This window comes from Agelaius phoeniceus, chromosome 6 (assembly GCF_051311805.1).
Source record: "Agelaius phoeniceus isolate bAgePho1 chromosome 6, bAgePho1.hap1, whole genome shotgun sequence".
In the NCBI taxonomy this organism is placed as follows: domain Eukaryota; kingdom Metazoa; phylum Chordata; class Aves; order Passeriformes; family Icteridae; genus Agelaius; species Agelaius phoeniceus.
Window position 1 is genome coordinate 62,194,166 of NC_135270.1, and position 18,533 is coordinate 62,212,698.

Genomic DNA, 18,533 nt, shown 5'->3' on the forward strand with positions numbered 1-18,533 from the left:
TACCCCACGTTAATGTCTAACCCCATGTCTCGTTCCCCCCTTTTCTACAAAATGAGTAAATTCTTTCACTTAGTACAAATCTCCATGATAACATTGTACCCTGCCAAAGAATGAGTGCTGTGCCACCCAGGGAATGGTGGCATCTGTCACCAAGCCAAGGGACAGCACCAGGCTCACCCAGCACCTCGTTAATCCAGCATTGTTTGCACATCAAGGGCTCTCCCAATTTATCATCTCAGATGTCCCAACATGAGAAAGCATTTCAGTCATGCCCTCAAATGTCTGTGACTTCAATCCTTGTCTGAGCAAGGCTGGAAGTGCTTTCCCAGGGAGGGAGGGAGGCTGATGCTCCTGCTGTGTCCTTGATGGGATTTCACCCAGCTCTCACAATTTTGGAAATTCCCACTTTATCTCCATGTGTTCTGTTATGAATTCCCACCTGCCCAAAGTGGATCTATTGAGGAGATCCTTTGAATAAATCCCTGCTTTATTCTTTAGCTCCATCCATCCTCTGTCCTAGCTCAGCCTTCTCAAGCCATCCCCACCTCCACATTTTCCACCCTCCCAGGCCCTGCAGATCCCACATCCAGCACTGTTGATTCATGGCTGGCAGTGATGCAGCTGCACGTGCAAAAACGACCCCCGTGGCACCATGAAAAAGGAAAACCCAGTTTTGCAGCTGGCCTGGGTTTGTTCCCTGGCCTGTGAGTCCCTCTTGCCCCACAGGAGAACAGCGTGGAGTTCGAGGCCTGCCTGGTGGCGCAGTGCGACGCCCTCATCGATGCCCTCAACAGGAGGAAAGCCCAGCTGCTGTCCCGGGTCAACAAGGAGCACGAGCACAAGCTGAAGGTGAGCCTGGCTGGCCAGAGAGCTCCCTGCAGGCCTGGCACTGGGTGGGGATGAGGACTGGGATGCTGTTTTTTGGGGAGGTCGCTCCTTTTCCACGTGAATTTCATCTTGCTGCAGGTGCCCAGCCCGCTGACAGCACGTCCCTGACAAAGTGCTGCTTCCTCCAGGTGCTTCCCACCGAGTTGTTGGGTTCATTTCTAGTCCTTAGGTCAGCAGAACCACGTGTACAGCATGGAAAATTACTTTGTTCATCTCACATGTTGCTTCCAAGCTTCTGGAATGTTCCTGCAGGATCTGCTTGTAGCTTCTGCTGAAGTCCTGAGCCACTTGGTGTCATGAGTTGTCACCAGGAGCAGGACTGGCTCTGATTTCTCTGCTGTCATGGCCTCGGGGTGGTGGTGGCACTGAGGTTTGTGGTGTGGGGGAGCAGAGGTGCAGCTCAGTGGGAGCTGTGGGAAGGGGCTCCTGGTTTGTGTCATTCCCACCACACCACATCTTTCCAGCTGATGTGGGGCTGGGAAGGGAAGCAAAGGACCAGATCTCACCTGGGAGCAGTGGAACAGGTGCAGCCATGCCCAGAATTGTTGGACAGGGGGGTTGTACCCTGGCCATCAGTGATGGAGTCCAGCTGAGGGATGTCACACCCACATTTAGGATTCCTCTTCCAAGGTCATTTCAGTGTCCTGCCTTCTGTGTCTCTTGGCCTTGCTTTGGGCCACCCAGGAGGCTGCCAGAGGGGTTCCTGGAGCTGCCTAAAACCAGGGTGAAGGCCACCAGTCCTCTCTGCATGCAGACCATGGGCAGCACGAGGACATTTCCACGGGGACAGGGACAATGGCAGCTTTGTGGGACCATCAGTGCTCATTGGCAGCAACAAAGCACAGCCCCAAACAGCCACAGCACAGAGGGACCCCCAGTGCCTGGTGGGCTCCCTGTCCCTCATCCCCTTCAGGGCATGCTTAATTAAACTCTCACAAAGCCAGGCAGCACAAAGCAATTTCCCTGCTCAGCACAACCCACAGAGGCCTTTGGCTGAGGGAATGGATCTGCATCCCACTGCTTGTTCCATCCATGGATCTGCATCCCACTGCTTGTTCCATCCATGGATCTGCATCCCACTGTTTGCTCCTGTCCATGGATCTGCATCCCACTGCTTGTTCCGTCCATGGATGTCCACCCCACTGCTTGTTTCTGTCCATGGATCTGCATCCCACTGCTTGTTCCATCCATGGATCTGCATCCCACTGCTTGTTCCATCCATGGATCTGCATCCCACTGCTTGCTCCTGTCCATGGATCTGCATCCCACTGCTTGTTCCATCCATGGATCTGCATCCCACTGCTTGCTCCTGTCCATGGATCTGCATCCCACTGCTTGTTGCCATCCATGGATCTGCATCCCACTGCTTGTTCCGTCCATGGATGTCCACCCCACTGCTTGTTTCTGTCCATGGATCTGCATCCCACTGCTTGTCCTGTCCTGTCCTGTCCATGGATCTGCATCCCACTGCTTGTTCCATCCATGAATCTGCATCCCACTGCTTGTCCTGTCCTGTCCTGTCCTGTTCTGTCCCATCCATGGATCTGCATCCCACTGCTTGCTCCTGTCCATAGATCTGCATCCCACTGTTTGCTCCTGTCCATGGATCTGCATCCCACTGCTTGTTCCCATCCATGGATCTGCATCCCACTGTTTGCTCCTGGCCATGGATCTGCATCCCACTGCTTGTTCCATCCATGGATCTGCATCCCACTGCTTGTTCCATCCATGGATCTGCATCCCACTGCTTGTTCTGTCCATGGATCTGCATTCCACTGCTTGTTCCCATCCATGGATCTGCATCCCAATGCTTGTTCCATCCATGGATCTCCATCCCACTGCTTGTTCTCTCCATGGATGTCCACCCCACTGCTTGCTCCTGTCCATGGAGCTCCATCCCACCCCCATCCACCCTCATTATCAGCTGGGCTTTGTCATTGGCCAGGCCTGGTCCTTAAAACAAGAAACAGCCCCTGGGTTTGTGACTGGACTCCCAAATAAGCCCTGGAGCTCCTCAGCTCCACGTGCTGTGGGGAGGGCAGGAAGGGCTCTCTGCTGCCCTGGCAGATGTGGCATCTGAGCCTCATCCAGGTAGAATCAGAATCATGGAATGGTTTGGGTTGGAAGGGACCTTAAATCCCACCCAGTGCCACCCCTGCCATGGCAGGGACACCTCCCACTGTCCCAGGCTGCTCCAAGCCCTGTCCAGCCTGGCCTTGGGCATTCCAGGGATCCAGGGGCAGCCCCAGCTGCTCTGGGCACCCTGTGCCAGGGCCTCACCACCCTCCCAGCCAGGAATTCCTTCCTCATGGCTCAATAAACTTGCCCCTGGAGTGGGTGAAGCTGCAGTGATTTTCACTCACTCTGAGGTGACTCAGGGCCCATTTCCATCTGCAGGGAAGCAGGAGGTCACCTCCTGGGCTGTGCTTTGGTGGAGCTGTGAGCAGGGAGAGTCCTGCAGGGCTGTGGGGTCTGTCCTGGCCAGTGTTCCCATCAGCACAGGACACTTTGGCCACTTGGGATGGGACCTTTCCCACAGGAGGCCTCTCCTGGGTGTCCCTTTCTCACTGTCCTGTCCTGGAGCATCTCCCCCCTGGGATATGAGTGCCCAGTGAGCCTTGGCATGGCCAGTGAGCCTTGGCAGTGCCAGGGAGCCCTTCCAGGTCCCAGCTGGGACGGAGCCACCATGTCCTGGCTCCTGTCCTGGGGTCTCCCCAGGCTGCTGCTCCTGCCCAGTGGGATTTTGGCCATCCTGGCACCGTGGGATGGAGGGAGGAGGAGAAGCACAGGGCACAGAGCCCTGGCACAGGGCCACAGGCACCTCTCAGGACACGTCCCCAGCCCCAGTTCCCATCCCCATGTGGCTGGCACCAGGATTTGGGAGGGGTTTGGCTTTGGGGCTGCCCTGCTTTGCCCTGACACACATTCCATGGAGGAATCCAGCCTGGATTTGGGGTTGGTTTGGCTTTGGGGCTGTTCTTTGCCCTGACACACATTCCATGGAGGAATCCAGCCTGGATTTGGGGTTGGTTTGGCTTTGGGGCTGCCCTGCTTTGCCCTGACACACATTCTGTGGGGGAATCCAGCCTGGATTTGGGATGGGTTTGGCTTTGGGGCTGCCCTGACACACATTCTGTGGGGGAATCCAGCCTGGATTTGGGATGGGTTTGGCTTTGGGGCTGCCCTGCTTTGCCCTGACACACATTCCATGGAGGCAGGCACAGATCCAGGCCTGACTCTGGGCCAGCACTAATTAATTTCTGCAGAGCAGGGAGAGGTCTGTGAGGACACCAGCTGGGAAGGGACATCTCCCTGCCCTTCTGCAGCCTCCCACCATGGCTGGACTCAAGGCTGAGAACCTGGGCTTTAAAAACAAACATCTGGAGGAGCACTGGGGCCAGGGCAGCTCCTCCTCCTCCTCGTGTGTCCTTCCCACTGCTGGGCCTGGCTTTCAGAGGAGCACTGGGGTCTTTCCTGAGGGGTGGTGTCCTCCAGCACGGGCAGGGTTGTGCAGGGCACACAGAGGCTTCCCTGGAGTGTTGTCCCAGGAAGAAATCTCTCCTCAGCCCACCACACACACAGGCTGAGCTCTGGGTGCTCCTCCTGATGCCCTCAGCAGCATTATGGACCATTCCAGTCTTTTTCAGGCCATGGGATGCCTTTGCTCCATGATTTCTCCAGGTTGCTGTTTGCCACATTTCCCAGGAGAGCAGATGGCAGAGAACAGTCCCCAAGGCTTTCTGTCCATGGCACTGCCTCTCCAGGGGTGAAATGCTGCTCCTTTTTCGGGGTTTCAGTCAGGATTTCCCAGTGGAACTCGGTGTTCCCTGTTGGATCAGGTTCCTGGTGGTGCCAGCACAGCAGCTCTGCTTTCCCAGCTCCTCTCCCAGGCCACCATGGAAACACCCACCTGGGAAAAGCTCTGGCTCTGGGATTCTGCACACTCAGAACCTTGCCAGGGTCTGTCCTGGGGATTTTTCCAGCTGGGATTTTTCCATCTGGGTGTGCAGGTGAGCCAGGGTGAGGAGGGAGGGTCCGTGTGACATTCCATCTGTGTCCTCCATGTGACATTCCCAGCAGGACTCATCCCAGGCACTGGGAAGGTTGAGTGCCTTGAAAAGTGTTATCCACCCAAGCACTTGAAAAAGGAGGAGGACACTTAAGTGGAGATGTTATTGCCTTCTAGGAGCTGTATTAAAATTAAAATGTAAATTACAGTTAATGCCATCTCAGGGAAGAAAAGCTCTTGAAAGAACTGTCCTATTTTAAGGTTGTTGTGAGCTGCTGTGAGTGCACAAAAACCCCTTTTTGTAGGCTGGAATTAGCAGCCAGGTTCTGGCTGTTGCTTTATTTAGCACTTGAAGGGGGGGAAAAACAGTGTTTGGTAAAAAATGACCACAGAAAAAAAGTGTGGAGCTTCCCAAATCCCCTCAAAATCTGAGCCAGGCTGGGGTCAGTCTCTCCTCTGAGCTGACAAAGGGAAACACCCTCGAGGTGCTTCAGGGGAGATTTAGATTGGATATGGGGGAACATTTCTTCATGGAAAGGGTTTTCCAGGCCAGCAGCGGGATCACCATCCCTGGCTGTGTTCAAAACCCCCCTGGCTGTGCCAGGTTTTCCTGGAAGTCCTTCCTGGCCCCCAAGGCTGCCCCTCAGCCCAGCACAGGCTCTTGCACGAGTCCAAGACTTGAGGCACCCCCAGATTTCCCTTCCAGCTCTCTCCATCAGCAAACCCTGCATTTCTGGGGTGCCAGGGAGTAGAAATCCCTCCTGCATGAGGAGAATCCCAGGATTCTGTGGCTTAAGAATCACAGGATTCAAGTGGCTTAAGGCCACATGGAAAATATTTTGGCTTTACTGTCCTCACTGGGTTTAGACCAGGCCTTCAAATGTGTGAGATGTTTATGTCTTACCTCTAAGACCTTTAATTTTACTGATCAAAATGACTGATGGAATCCTTCTGCCCTGTGTGCATCCCATTTCTCCTTTAAAGCCCTACTAGATCCCAACCAAAGATCCTTTTTTTTTTTGCCTTAAAAGCAGTTTGGTGCTGGTGAAGGCAACTTGGATTTCTACTTTTGGCTTTTTTGCTGGAGAGATGGTGAAATTAAAATGCTGTTTTATGCCCTGCTTCTCCAGATGGGAGATGCTGGATCCCTGAGGGGATCAAAGTTAGAGGAGGGCTGGGACAGGGCTGCAGCTTTGGATTCACCTGGAAATGGCTGCTCTGGGAGTTTGGAGTCTCTCTGCTGCTGGAGCCTATTTTTTTTCTGGTCTTTGAGCACCTTAACAGAAAAAGGAAAAAGCTTTTATTATGTCTTCACCCAGCAAATGCTGTTTCCTGGAGCTGGAGCCTGGCTGGGGGCAGCAGATGGCAATTCTGCTGGAAATCCTTGGAAAGCACCAGCTCCAGCAGGGAGAGGTTCACAAATTCATTATCCTGGGCAAAGCAGACAGAGATTTAAGCTGCAAAGAAGATAAGAAGATTGCTTTAGCAATCCCATCTTTGCTGCCTTCCCAGTGGCACGTGCATTTCCCCACAGAGGGGTCGAGGTGGCTTTTCCAGGCATTCCACGTGGGATCCCCTTCCCAGCAGGCAGGGAGTGCAAACCCTGCCTGTGCCATGGTTGGTGCAGCCAGGATGAGCTCTGACAGCAGGGTTGCACCCCACAGGATTGGTTTTATCTCATGGTCTGCAGCTGGGAGACCCAAAATCCACCCAGGCAAAAACCCTTCCAGGAGCAGACGAGTCCTGAGCAAGAGGGGTCACACAAAGCCCAAAAGCTGCTTTGCACCTTCTGGATCCTGTCCTGAGGGACTGAGAAGGGAAATCCAGGGGCTTGCCCTCTTTCAGGAAGGTCAGGGTGGGAGTGGGATCTCCAGGAGCTGCTGTTGGCTCTGCCTTACCCTGGCAGGGCCTGAAGGGGCTCCAGGAGAGCTGGAGAGGGACTGGGGACAAGGGATGGAGGGACAGGAGCCAGGGAATGGCTCCCAGTGCCAGAGGGCAGGGATGGGTGGGAGATTGGGAACTGGGAATTCCTGGCTGGGCTGGAATTGCCAGAGCAGCTGTGGCTGCCCCTGGATCCCTGGCAGTGCCCAAGGCCAGGCTGGACAGGGCTTGGAGCAGCCTGGGACAGTGGAAGGTGTCCCTGCCATGGCAGGGGTGGGATGGGATGGCTTTTAAAGATCCCTTCCCATCCAAACCATCCTGGAATTGTGTGATTCATGCCAGCAGAGTTGTTCCAGTGCACTCAAGTGTCACAAACTGGAATTGAATGAACTCCCCACTCTAACAAGAGCAGTGTTTGAGGCCAAACCCAGCCTGTGCAGGTCCAGCTCCAGCTCAGAGCCCTGCAGCATCTCCACAAGCCTCTGGACAGTGTCCAGCTCCAGAGGAGCAATATGGGAGCTCCCTCTGCTGCCCTGTGCACCCTGCACCCCTTCTTCCCCCTGCCACAGCCTGCAAGCACCAGGCTGGGATTGCTGAAAGCAGCAAGGAATGGCTGCTCCCCAAAAATCTGGAGCTGTTCTGGAGAGTGGCATTTAATGGCATTTCACACCAGCTGTGGGGCTGTCCCAGATCTCCCAGGGAACAGGGACAGGATGAAAGGGAACAGCCTCAAGATGCACCAGGGGAAGTTAAGATTGGGTATTAGGGAAAATTTCTTCATGGAAAGGTTTGTCCAGCCCTGGCACAGCTGCTCAGGATCTCCATGCCTGGAGGGATTTTAAATCCATGTGGACCTGGGGACTTGAGTTAATGTGGATTCTTTATTTCCTTTTCTTTTTTTTTCTTTTTTTTTTTTTTTTTAGGATTGGGATTAAAAGCGTGAGATGGAATTTCTTGTTTGGACTCAGATGTTTATCAGTTCTTATCTATGCTACAGTCTCACAAACCCTGAGTTCTACAGTACTGTATTTTAACAAATTAAAAATGGAGCCCCATCTCTCTCTCTCTACAAGGCCTTTTAAAGATAAACTGTTTAATTAAGCAATAATATTTAAATTATTTTTACTTTTAACTTAATGACTAACTACTTGTGTCTCACAATGTGGACTTTTTTATCCAATTACATAATATTACCTAAACTTATGAAGAAGAAGGATAAGCTTCTGCTTTAAAACTTCTATCTTGTTTTATATATGTATATAGTTCTACATATATATTTTTTATATATATATATAACTACATTATATATATTACTACATTATATATATTTTTTTTTTTTTACTACATTTTAAAACTTTAAGCTCTAAGTTTTTTACTCTGTGATATCACACACTTCTATTCAAACTCCACACCCATAATCTCAGTTCTATCATTTAATTTTGGAAGCTTTTTCTACAGCCTCAGGTCAGTGCAGTGTTCTCTTGGCGGTCAGTTCCTGTCAGGACAGAAAGTCTGAAATTCTCAGCAATTCCCAGGGCTCCAGCAGGGCAGTGCTGGGGGGACAGTTGGCCTGGGTGGTCTTAGAGGGCTTTTCCAACCTGAAGGAATCTTTGCTTCTAAGCTGCAAGGCTGCTAATTCTTTTCTTCCTGCTAGGTGATTAAGTAGAGGTGATTAAATTTTAATTAACCAACACATGATGGCACCGATTGCCCTGCAGGACTTGCCCCCCCTGGAAGCCCAGGTTCCCCCACTGTAATTCCTTTCCCCTGCCCATCCCTCAGACAGGAGGGCTGGCAGGAGGAGCTCTCCAGCCCAGAGTGGGGAGCAGCAGGCACTGAGCTCCCAGGAATGTTCATCTGTGGCACTCATATTTTTTGGGAAAATCCCTTTTGCCCAGGATTTTTCTCCTGGGAAGCTGAGAAGCTTCAGAGAAAAAGGAAAACAATATTATTTTATTTGCTTCACTTGTGTTTTGCTGCTTTGGAATGTGGTTGGAGATTTTTTATCCAACAGGTGATTGTTTTATTGGTTTTATGTGAATTGTTTTCACTTAATGACCAATCAAGATCAAGCTATGTCAAGGCTCTGGAAAGAGTAATGAGTTTTCATTAGTATCTTTCTAGCCTTCTGTAGGTATCCTTTCTGTATAATATAATATAATATAATATAATATAATATAATATAATATAATATAATATAATATAATATAATATAATATAATATAATACAATACAATACAATACAATACAATATAATATAATAATATGTGTTATGTATTATATGTAATTATATATTATGTATACATAATAATAAAATATTATGTGTATTATTTTATATATAAAAACATATATTTAATATATTTTTAATTTATATAGATATATATATATTATTTTATTATATATATTACATCATAAAATAAGAAAGTAGCCTTCTAAGGACATGGAGTCAAATTCCTCATTCCTTCCTTCATCTGGGAACCCCACAAATACAATATTCATCCCTGTTTATTGCAGCTCTTCCCATCTGGCTGCAGCTGCCAAGCTCATCCTCACAGCTCATCCTTGCTGTAACACTCCACAGAGCTGCACAGCTTTGTTCAGTGCCAGTGGAGGACTGTACACACAGCTTTTTAAAGCTCTTCCAGGAGTAGAAAATAAAAAATCTTCTGTGAGCATTTGAACACATTTGTCCAAGAATAAAATCTCTCTTCCCGAGCTGCTCTGCCAGTGAAATCCTGGACCTGCAGGGTGCAGTGTGAAGGAGCAGCCAGCTTCAAACAAATAAATAAAAATAATCCTTGTGTCATCCAGCCTGGACCCTCTCCTCCTTGCTGTGCTTCAGGGAAGGTCAGCAGAGCCCTGAGGCACCAGCAAACCTCACCCTTGTGCTGCTCTGCTGGGATGCTGGAATGTGATCCCTTGGGGAAGGAGCTGTGAGTGCAAGAGGTGCCTTAATGCGGAGCTTGGGCAGCCCCAGGCTGAGCTTGGATTTATTTTATTTATTTATCTCCTCTCCTTAGAGCTTCCCTTCCTCAGAGCTCATCCCCAGCCTGTGGAGAAAAAAAAAAAGGGAATTCTGCAGCATGGTCCCTGCAGCTGCTGAGCATCTCAAACACATCCTGGGGATGGAGCTGGGGGAGGTGATGTGTTCATCCCCCTGGCAAAGAGCAGCTGCCAGGGTCACTCCTCATCCTCCTGAGTTCAGCTGCCCCAGAGCCAGCCCCATAACCTGGCTGCATGCCCAGGCTGGACAGGGCAGCTGTGGATCTATGGAAGTTGGCATTTGCTTGGCATGGAGCTCACCAGCTGCCATTTGGAAGCCGGCTTAATTAAAGGCAGGGCATGGAGCTGCCCTCCTGCTTTGAATAATTATGTGTGTTAATTATGATTTTGGGCTGAACAAAGCTTGTTAGAACAGGTTGCCCTGAGAAACTGTGGATTCCCCATCCCTGGAAGTGCCTAAGGACAGGTTGGACAGGGCTTGGAGCAACCTGAGATGGTGCAAGGGAGTGGAACAAGATTCCTTTGGGCTGGAAGGGACCTTTAAAACTTTCTGTGATTCCACACTGCTGTTGCCCAGGTTCTGAAAGGTCTGTAGCTCAGTGTGTGAGTCTGGGCCCGTCCTGGTGACCCTGGTGTCCTTGTCCCCTGCAGGTGGTGCGGGACCAGATCTCGCACTGCACGGTGAAGCTGCGCCAGACCACGGGGCTGATGGAATATTGCCTGGAGGTCATCAAGGAGAACGACCCCAGTGGCTTCCTGCAGGTCAGGCTGGGGCCTGGGGGGTGCTGCAGGGCTGGGGCTGCTCCAGGGGAAATGGCCCCATAAAATCCAGGATCTGCCTCTGATCACCTCCATGTTCACAGCAAGGCAGGAGCAGGGGTGGGGCAGGGACATTTCTGGAGGAGAGTGTTAGGAAAATTAATCCACAAACACCAGAGGTTTATGTCCAAGAAGGAGACAGAGGAGTCCTTTGGCTTTATTTGAATAAAGGGAGAGGCCATGGGGCATTCCCCTGGGATCTCTCACATTTTTGGAGGATGCAGCCTCCTTTTTATCCCAATTTCCCAGCCACATTTCCCTTCTCTCTTTCCCCATTGGCTGAGGTCCTTGAGAGGTTCAGACTCCCCAAAACACCTGATACCAGAGATTCCCTTGTAATGTATAACCCTCCCTTTTAATTTTTATTTGATATGGAATTTAGGGGTTTTTCTTCCCCATTCTTTCATCTTTCAATGTCTAATTTAATTTATCAGAAAACCTAAAGTTTATTTCTAAAGGCAAATATCTTTTTCCATTCAGCAATCAGTGGAATCCTTCCCATTGTTTCTTTTATCTCCCAGTGCTGGTTTTATCAACCAGCAGACCCACAGCTTGTTTGGAAAGACAAATCTGCCATTCCTCTCAAGAGGGCTGCAGCAGGGGGTGGATGGTGCCTCTCTGGAGCAGGGATCACACCGTGCTCCTGGCTCTCCACTGAGACACCAACAGACCAGGCATTCCTGGGCTCCCTTTGCTGTGGGAAATGGATTTGTAAAGGATTCTCAAAAGCTGGCAGAAAGCTCACACAGCCTTGTACACCTGTGTGCAAACTCTGAGATGAGGTGTGCTGGCTTAGGAAGGCCATGGAGTAGAGATGACATTGCTGAGAGAGAGACTGAACTAGAAACAAGTTTCAAACTATGGCCTTACAAAAAGACCAAATATTTTAGAGAATTAGAACTGTGAAAGATGCATTGTGGGGAAAAATAATTAGGTGACTGGGGTGAAGTATTAGCAGCATTGTGTGGCAAAAGCTAATAGGCTGAAAAACATTTATAAGGTAATGGGTTGGCTTCTGATAGAATGGTGTTGAGTTTTACATTTCTTGTGTCTCACCCTTCTATGAGACTGATAAGGGAATAAAATCTTTTAAAACACCTCTCAGTGGCCCCATCTCTGTAAAGCTGGGGTTTTCCAACACTTCAGCCCTAAACCCTGCCATTAAATAGCACCCAGCACTCCAGGGCTCCCTCCTCCAGCCCAGCCTGCAGGGAAGAGCGATGCTGGAAACCTCGTGTGACATGCCAGCCTTCAGCCTGGCAGGCAGAGGGACAGGGAGAGCAGGGTGGGGACAAGGCATGGGACACTCCCACGGCAGCTGAGGCTGCTCCTGCCCTGCAGATCTCAGATGCTCTCATCAGGAGGGTGCACATGACCGAGGATCAGTGGGGCAAGGGGACGCTCACCCCCCGCATGACCACGGACTTCGACCTGAACCTGGACAATGCCCCTCTGCTCCAGTCCATCCACCAGCTGGACTTCGTGCAGATGAAAGGTAAGGATCTTTCCAGTGCCTTCCGGCCTGGGTTTGGAAAGCCAGGGGTCTGCAAAGGAAGGCAGGAGCCTCCCCTGAAATGGAAAATGTAAAACCCCTCCCTCTGAATTGCTATAAATTTGAAATTAGGGGGCTCTCAGGAAAAAATATGGGAGCAGGGAATAACAGTTCTTTAATAGGGAAGAAAATCAAAGGATAAAATGAACCATGCAGTGAACTAAACCAACACTGGCAGAGTCAGAGCCCAGCCTGACACCCTGTGGGTCAGGGTGCTGGCAGCAGCCCCATTGGAATTGTGGCTCAGCCCTCCTGCAGTGCCAGGGGTGGCTCTGCTGGAGCAGGGATCCTGGAGAAGGGTGGAGGCTTCCTCTGCAGATCCAGGGCAAGGAGAGGCAGCTGCTGCTCCTCTGGGCAATCCAGTGCAGAAGCTGTGCTGGTGTTCCAGAATCTCCAGATTATATCCAGGGAGGAATGCTTGGCTCCTCCCTCTGGGCTCACATCTCCCAATGGGATGCTGTAGTTCTTATCAGGCATGCAGGGACATTCCATGGCTGTTATCAGCAGGTGTCTCCCCAGAGGGAGGATTAGGTGTGGAAGAGATAAGGAAAAACTGCCCAATGAACAGAGGACAACTGCCACACAGATGGCAAACAGAAAACAATTTGCTTGGCAATCCAGGACACTTCCCAAAGCTCAGCTCTGCTCCTGCTGGGAGCTGCCAGGCAGCTCATGCCAGGGGAAGGGCAGAAAAGGAGAGTTTCTCACCTCCTGTGAGAAGTGAATTTGTAGAGAATTCTCAAAGCTTAACAGAAGGCTGACATAGAGTGCATCTGTATGGAAACTTTGAGATGAGAAATGCTGACTTAGAAATGCTATAGAATAAGACAAAGATTGTTAAGAGAAAAATAGAACTAAAAACAAGTTTCAAAGGATGGCTTTGCAAACTAAACTAATTAAGCTAAATACTTTGGAGAACTATGAAAGGTGTATTGTAGTGGGACCCACAAGGGGTAATTTTAGATAATTGGCTTTAAGGCATTTACAGCATGGTGTGACAAAAGCTGATAGACCAAGAAACACTTATAATGTATTGTAATTAGGAAATAGTTGTCTTGTGATTGTGATGGTGTGAACTATAACATCTGTATTGCCTCACCCTTTTCATGAGACTAAAATGGAATAAAAGTTTTAAAAGGCCTCTCAGTTACCCCATCTCTGGGTCAGAAAAGGGCCTAATCCAACAACCTCCCAGCAGAACTGGGCACCCCAGACCCAGAGTTGTGCCCATTTCTGTGGGTTTTGCATCCCTGGGCCAACCATCTGCTTCCCTGTCTTGGATCCCTGGGCATCTGTGTGCCAGAGCAGGGTGCCAGGGCTTTTGCTTTGCCTGGAAAACCCCTCCTACTGCATTAAAAATTTACTAGTGCATTAAAAAGTGCTCTGACAAAGTTGTCAGTGCATTGAAAAGTGCTCTGCAGGTTGGGACCTCTCTTTTGAGAGCAGCACAAGGCTTTTGCCAAAGCTCTCCTCACATCTCTGTGCTCAGCAGCATCTGTCACAGAGCAGATGTCCCTGCAAACAGAGCCAGGTCACCTAGCCTGTGCTCTGCCCTCCCTCCCTCCCTCCCCTCCCTGTTGGTTTAGATCATCATTTTGGCTTTCTGTTCTATTCTATTCTATTCTATTCTATTCTATTCTATTCTATTCTATTCTATTCTATTCTATTCTATTCTATTCCAGTTCTATTTTTCTCTATTTCCTTGCTGTTCCCCATTCCCCCTGTGTTCCTTCTCCTGTCCCACCAAGGGCTGCTGCAGCCCATGGGGAATGAGGGGTTTGGGAAGCCCAGGGAAGCTGCCAGAGCTGCAGAGGGGCTGTGACACAGGGAGGCTCAGGAGGACACTGAGCCTGGCCTGGACCTTCAGCCACCAGCTGCAGCTCTGGCACTGCTCTTCCTCCCCACCACAGCTGCAATTCCTGGCCCAGGAGCTGTCTGCACAGCCCAGGGTGTCTCAGTGGCCAGGGACAGGAAGGATGTTGGCCACACTCTGTCACCACAAGGAGCATCCTCAGCTGATGGTGCTGGTGGCAGTGAGGAGCTGCCCGTGCTGGCTCTTCCTTAGCCAGGCTGTTCATCTGAAATGTCAGGAATATTTTTGGATAGCAAACCCAGGGAGGGCTGGATTGCTGTTTCACAGCCCTGTGTTCCTGCCCTCCCTTCCTGCAATTTAGCCCAGAGGGTTATTTTTAATTAATAAGAGCAAATCTGCTGCTGGTTCAGCCGCCCACCCTCCTCTTATCAAATCCCTCCTCCTCCTCCTTCTCCCAGCTCACCCTGGCTGTGGAAATCAGTTGTTGGTTTTGTAGACTTACAGGAGGTTGGGTTTGCATCCCAAATCTGTACCACAGCACCAGGGGAGGGAGGACAGCACCTGAGGCCTGCACAAAGAGCAGTCCCAAGGCACCCCACACCCTCTGCCAGCCTGGAGGATGCAGCCCAGGAGGTGGAGGAGTCACAGAGGGTGAAAATGCTGAGCAAATCCAGCTTTTTCCTGGGCATCCATGGCTCCTCCCCATCTTGTCTGGCTTCTCCATGTCTGCTTCCAGTGGCTCTTGTCACTTTGGGCAGTGAGGATGAGGATGGTGGACGAGCAGCTCTTCGAGAGGTGTGTCAGGGGACATCTCCCTGTCACTCTTCCTGTGCTTTTCAGAGCAGGAATGGGCTGTGGGACATGTGGAGATGCCCAAACACAGCAGGAAAATCCCTGGCAGTCCTTTTTGCCCCCTGTGCAGCTGATGGCAGCCAAAGTGGGTGCTCAGCCCCCCAGTTTTGTTGCAGTGAATTTATTGAAGGGAAGAGCAGGGCTGTAGATAAGAACCAGAACCTGTGGGAGAATTGTCCCAGGTTTGGGACTGGCTGCATGAAAGGTTCAGGCAGCTCAAAACAGACACTTTGTGCTGCCATAATTCCCCAAAATCAATTAGAAAATGGGAATAAAGCAGAAAAGCTTCAGCAGGCCGGCAGGGGGGAGGAATTCAGTGGGAGAAAAATCCTTTCTGCTTCCTCCCCTGCCCCTGGAGCTGCCTCCCCTCCCCCAGGGTCGCACTAATTGCACTAATTGGTGATTAGTCTCGTCCCCAGTGCCGGCCCCGCCGATCCTGCAGCTGGAGGAGTGCTGCACCCACAACAACAGCGCCACCCTGTCCTGGAAGCAGCCCCCGCTGTCCACCGTGCAGGTGGAGGGATACATCCTGGAGCTGGACGATGGCAACGGCGGCCAGTTCAGGGTACGTGTCCGGGATCTGGGGGCTCTGCCTCCAGGGACTCCTGCCATGGGATCTGGGAAGGATGTTCTACCCCCAGGGATTCCTGCCATGGGATCTGGGGGATGTTCTGCCTCCAGGGATTCCCAGCCATGGGATTTGAGGGGATGTTCTGCCTCCAGGGATTCCCAGCCATGGGATTTGAGGGGATGTTCTGCCTCCAGGGATTCCCAGCCATGGGATTTGGGAAGGATGTTCTGCCTCCAGGGATTCCCTGCCATGGGATTTGGGGGTGTGTTCTGCTTCCAGGGATTCCCTGCCACAGGATTTATGGGGATGTTCTACCCCCAGGGATTCCCTGCCATGGGATTTGGGGGATGTTCTGCCCCCAGGGATTCCCTGCCAAATTATCTGGGGAGATGTTCTGCCTCCAGGGATTCCCTGCCATGGGATTTGGGGGATGTTCTGCCCCCAGGGATTCCCTGCCAAATTATCTGGGGAGATGTTCTGCCTCCAGGGATTCCCTGCCATGGGATTTGGGGGGATGTTCTGTCTCCAGGGATTCCCTGCCAAATTATCTGGGGGGATGTTCTGCCTCTATGGATTCCCTGCCACAGGGTTTGGAGGGATGTTCTGCCTCCAGGGATTCCTGCCATGGGATTTATGGGGATGTTCTGCCTCCAGGGATTCCCTGCCACAGGATTTGTTCTCATATTTTTTTTTTAGGTCCCCTTTTCCCTGCTGGGTTGCCCAGGGAAGCAGGTGGTGCAGACACACTGTGGGGTTTTTGGGGTACAGGGTGATTTGAGGGGGTGCAAATGCCTTTCCAGTGGCCACCTTGACTTGGAAACTCAATGTTTGAAGCTCTTGTTACCCAGAGCAGCTGTGGCTGCCCCTGAATCCCTGGCAGTGCCCAAGACCAGGCTGGACAGGGCTTGGAGCAGCCTGGGATGGTGGAAGGTGGAACAAGATGGTTTTTAAGGTCCCTTCCAACCCGAACCATTCCTTAAAGTCCATCTTTTTAGGCTGCTGAATATTTCATGCAAGGCATGCTAATTGCCATGAAAGCCTCATGGTTTGCCAGCTGCCAGCAAGCAGAGGTGTTTAAGGCCTGAGGGCTTTTAAATTGCTGTAATTACACAATTAAAATATGATTTTTCTCTGATCCAACACGCCAATAATTATTCTGGCGTGTTCACATCCACGGAGAGCAGGCACAGGACCAGCCCATTGCACTCTGAACTTCCCCACAGTGACTCAGGCCCTGCCAGAGCACAGCTGAGGCAAAGGAGAGGTGACAGGGGCGGCACCTGGAGGGAGGGGAGCAGCAGGATGGGTGTGGGGAGAACAAGGTCAGTGCTTGCTGCTGCCAATATTCATGGCCAATCTCCCACCCAGCCCTGCCCTCTGGCACTGGCAGCCATTCCCTGGCTCCTGTCCCTCCATCCCTTCTCCCCAGTCCCTCTCCAGCTCTCCTGGAGCCCCTTCAGGCTCTGGAAGGGGCTCTGAGCTCTCCCTGGAGCCTTCTCCTCTCCCAGCCTGGCTCCAGCCCTTGGAGCAGCTCCATGGCTCCTCTGGACTCCCTCCAGCAGCTCCACGTCCTCCTGATGTTGCACCTCAGATCTGGGGGCAGAGCTCCAGGCTGGGATCCCAGCTGAGCAGAGCAGAGGGGCAGAACCCCCCCTCAGCTCCTGCTGGTGCTGAGCCCAGGGAACAAACCCCATTTGGCTCAGCCTCAGCCCTCCCCAGCCCCCCAGGGATGCCCCAGGGGGGATCCTGTGCCCCCCAAGGTGTGCCAGGCTGTTCCCTGTGCTGGTGCTCACAGGGGGCCCAGGAAGAGGGGAGAGATGAGGATCTCACTCCATGTTTCAGAAGGCTGATATATTATATTATATTATATTATATTATATTATATTATATTATATTATATTATATTATATTATATTATATTATATTATATTATATTATATTTATATGATATATTTAATATATATTAAATATATTATATAAATAAAAATATATTCTATTCTATTATATTAATAAAGATATATTATTTATATTTATATATAATATATATTATATATACTATAATATATAATATATTATAGTATATTATAGTATATTATATTATTTATATAATATTAATTAATTAATATATTATATTAAAAGTATTTGATCTATTAAAACCATACTAAAAGAATAGAAGAAAGGATTTCATCAGAAGGCTTCAAAGGAAGGGAAGGAATGATAATAAAATCTTTTGACTCTCAGAGAGTCCGAGACAGCTGGACTGTGATTGGCCATTAATAAAAAACAACCACATGAGACCAATCCCAGATGCCCCTGTTGCATTCCACAGCAGCAGATAACCACTGTTTGCATTTTGTTCCTGAGGCCTCTCAGCTGCTCAGGACAAAAAGTCCTAAGGAAAGGATTTTTCATGAAAGATGTCAGCACCATTCCCCATCCCTGGCACTGACAGGAGCCTTTTCTTGCAGGAGGTGTACGTGGGCAAGGAGACCATGTGCACAGTGGATGGGCTGCACTTCAACAGCACCTACAGTGCCCGTGTCAAGGCCTTCAACAAGTCAGGAGTCAGCCCCTACAGCAAGACCCTGGTGCTGCAGACTTCCGAGGGTAAGGAACAGCCTGGAGGCGGCTCAGGAGAGCCCAGCCCAGCTCCTGCAGCCCTCCCCGAGCCACCCCTGCAGCAGCACCAGCACTGACCTGGGGCACAGCTGGGCAGGAGCCTCCAGCAGAGCCAGGAGCTCCCTCTCAGCCTTTGCCTGTGGCCTCTGGGCAGGCACGGGGGGAGTGTGGAGTGCAGGGACACCCCGAGGTCTGGGAATGATGGGGATCTGACTCCAGGATTCAGAGTGCTGAACAATTGCTGTATTAAGCTATTCTATATTACTAATACTAATATATATATAGTTATTCTATATTATAGAATAGTATTAGTAATATAGAATATATATTCTATATTACTAATACTAATATATTATTAATACAATACTAAATGACATACTAAACAGATACCATACTAAAGAAAACTATACTGAAGTTTTATATTATTCTATACTAAAGAAAAACCCATGACTGTCTGAGCCAGCCAGGACACAGCTTGGAGTGATTGGTTAATTAACATAAACAACCATCACCAGAGTCCAGTTAC

The 18,533-nt window shown here is 50.3% G+C and overlaps 1 protein-coding gene across 5 annotated transcripts in view; it reads left to right on the forward strand.

Annotated features, from left to right (window-relative positions):
* The window catches only part of TRIM9 (tripartite motif containing 9), a 74,459-nt gene that overhangs the window by 41,453 nt on the left and 14,473 nt on the right, over window positions 1-18,533 (forward strand). For 3 of the 5 annotated variants that reach the window (XM_077180879.1, XM_054635439.2, XM_054635445.2), the window contains exons 3-7: window positions 727-849; window positions 10,433-10,543; window positions 11,942-12,095; window positions 15,225-15,382; window positions 17,857-17,995. In XM_077180879.1, coding sequence (XP_077036994.1) covers window positions 727-849; window positions 10,433-10,543; window positions 11,942-12,095; window positions 15,225-15,382; window positions 17,857-17,995 — 685 coding nt within the window. The remainder of the gene's footprint in view (window positions 1-726; window positions 850-10,432; window positions 10,544-11,941; window positions 12,096-15,224; window positions 15,383-17,856; window positions 17,996-18,533) is intronic. The other 2 variants (XM_054635440.2, XM_054635446.2) reach the window with 1 other exon arrangement.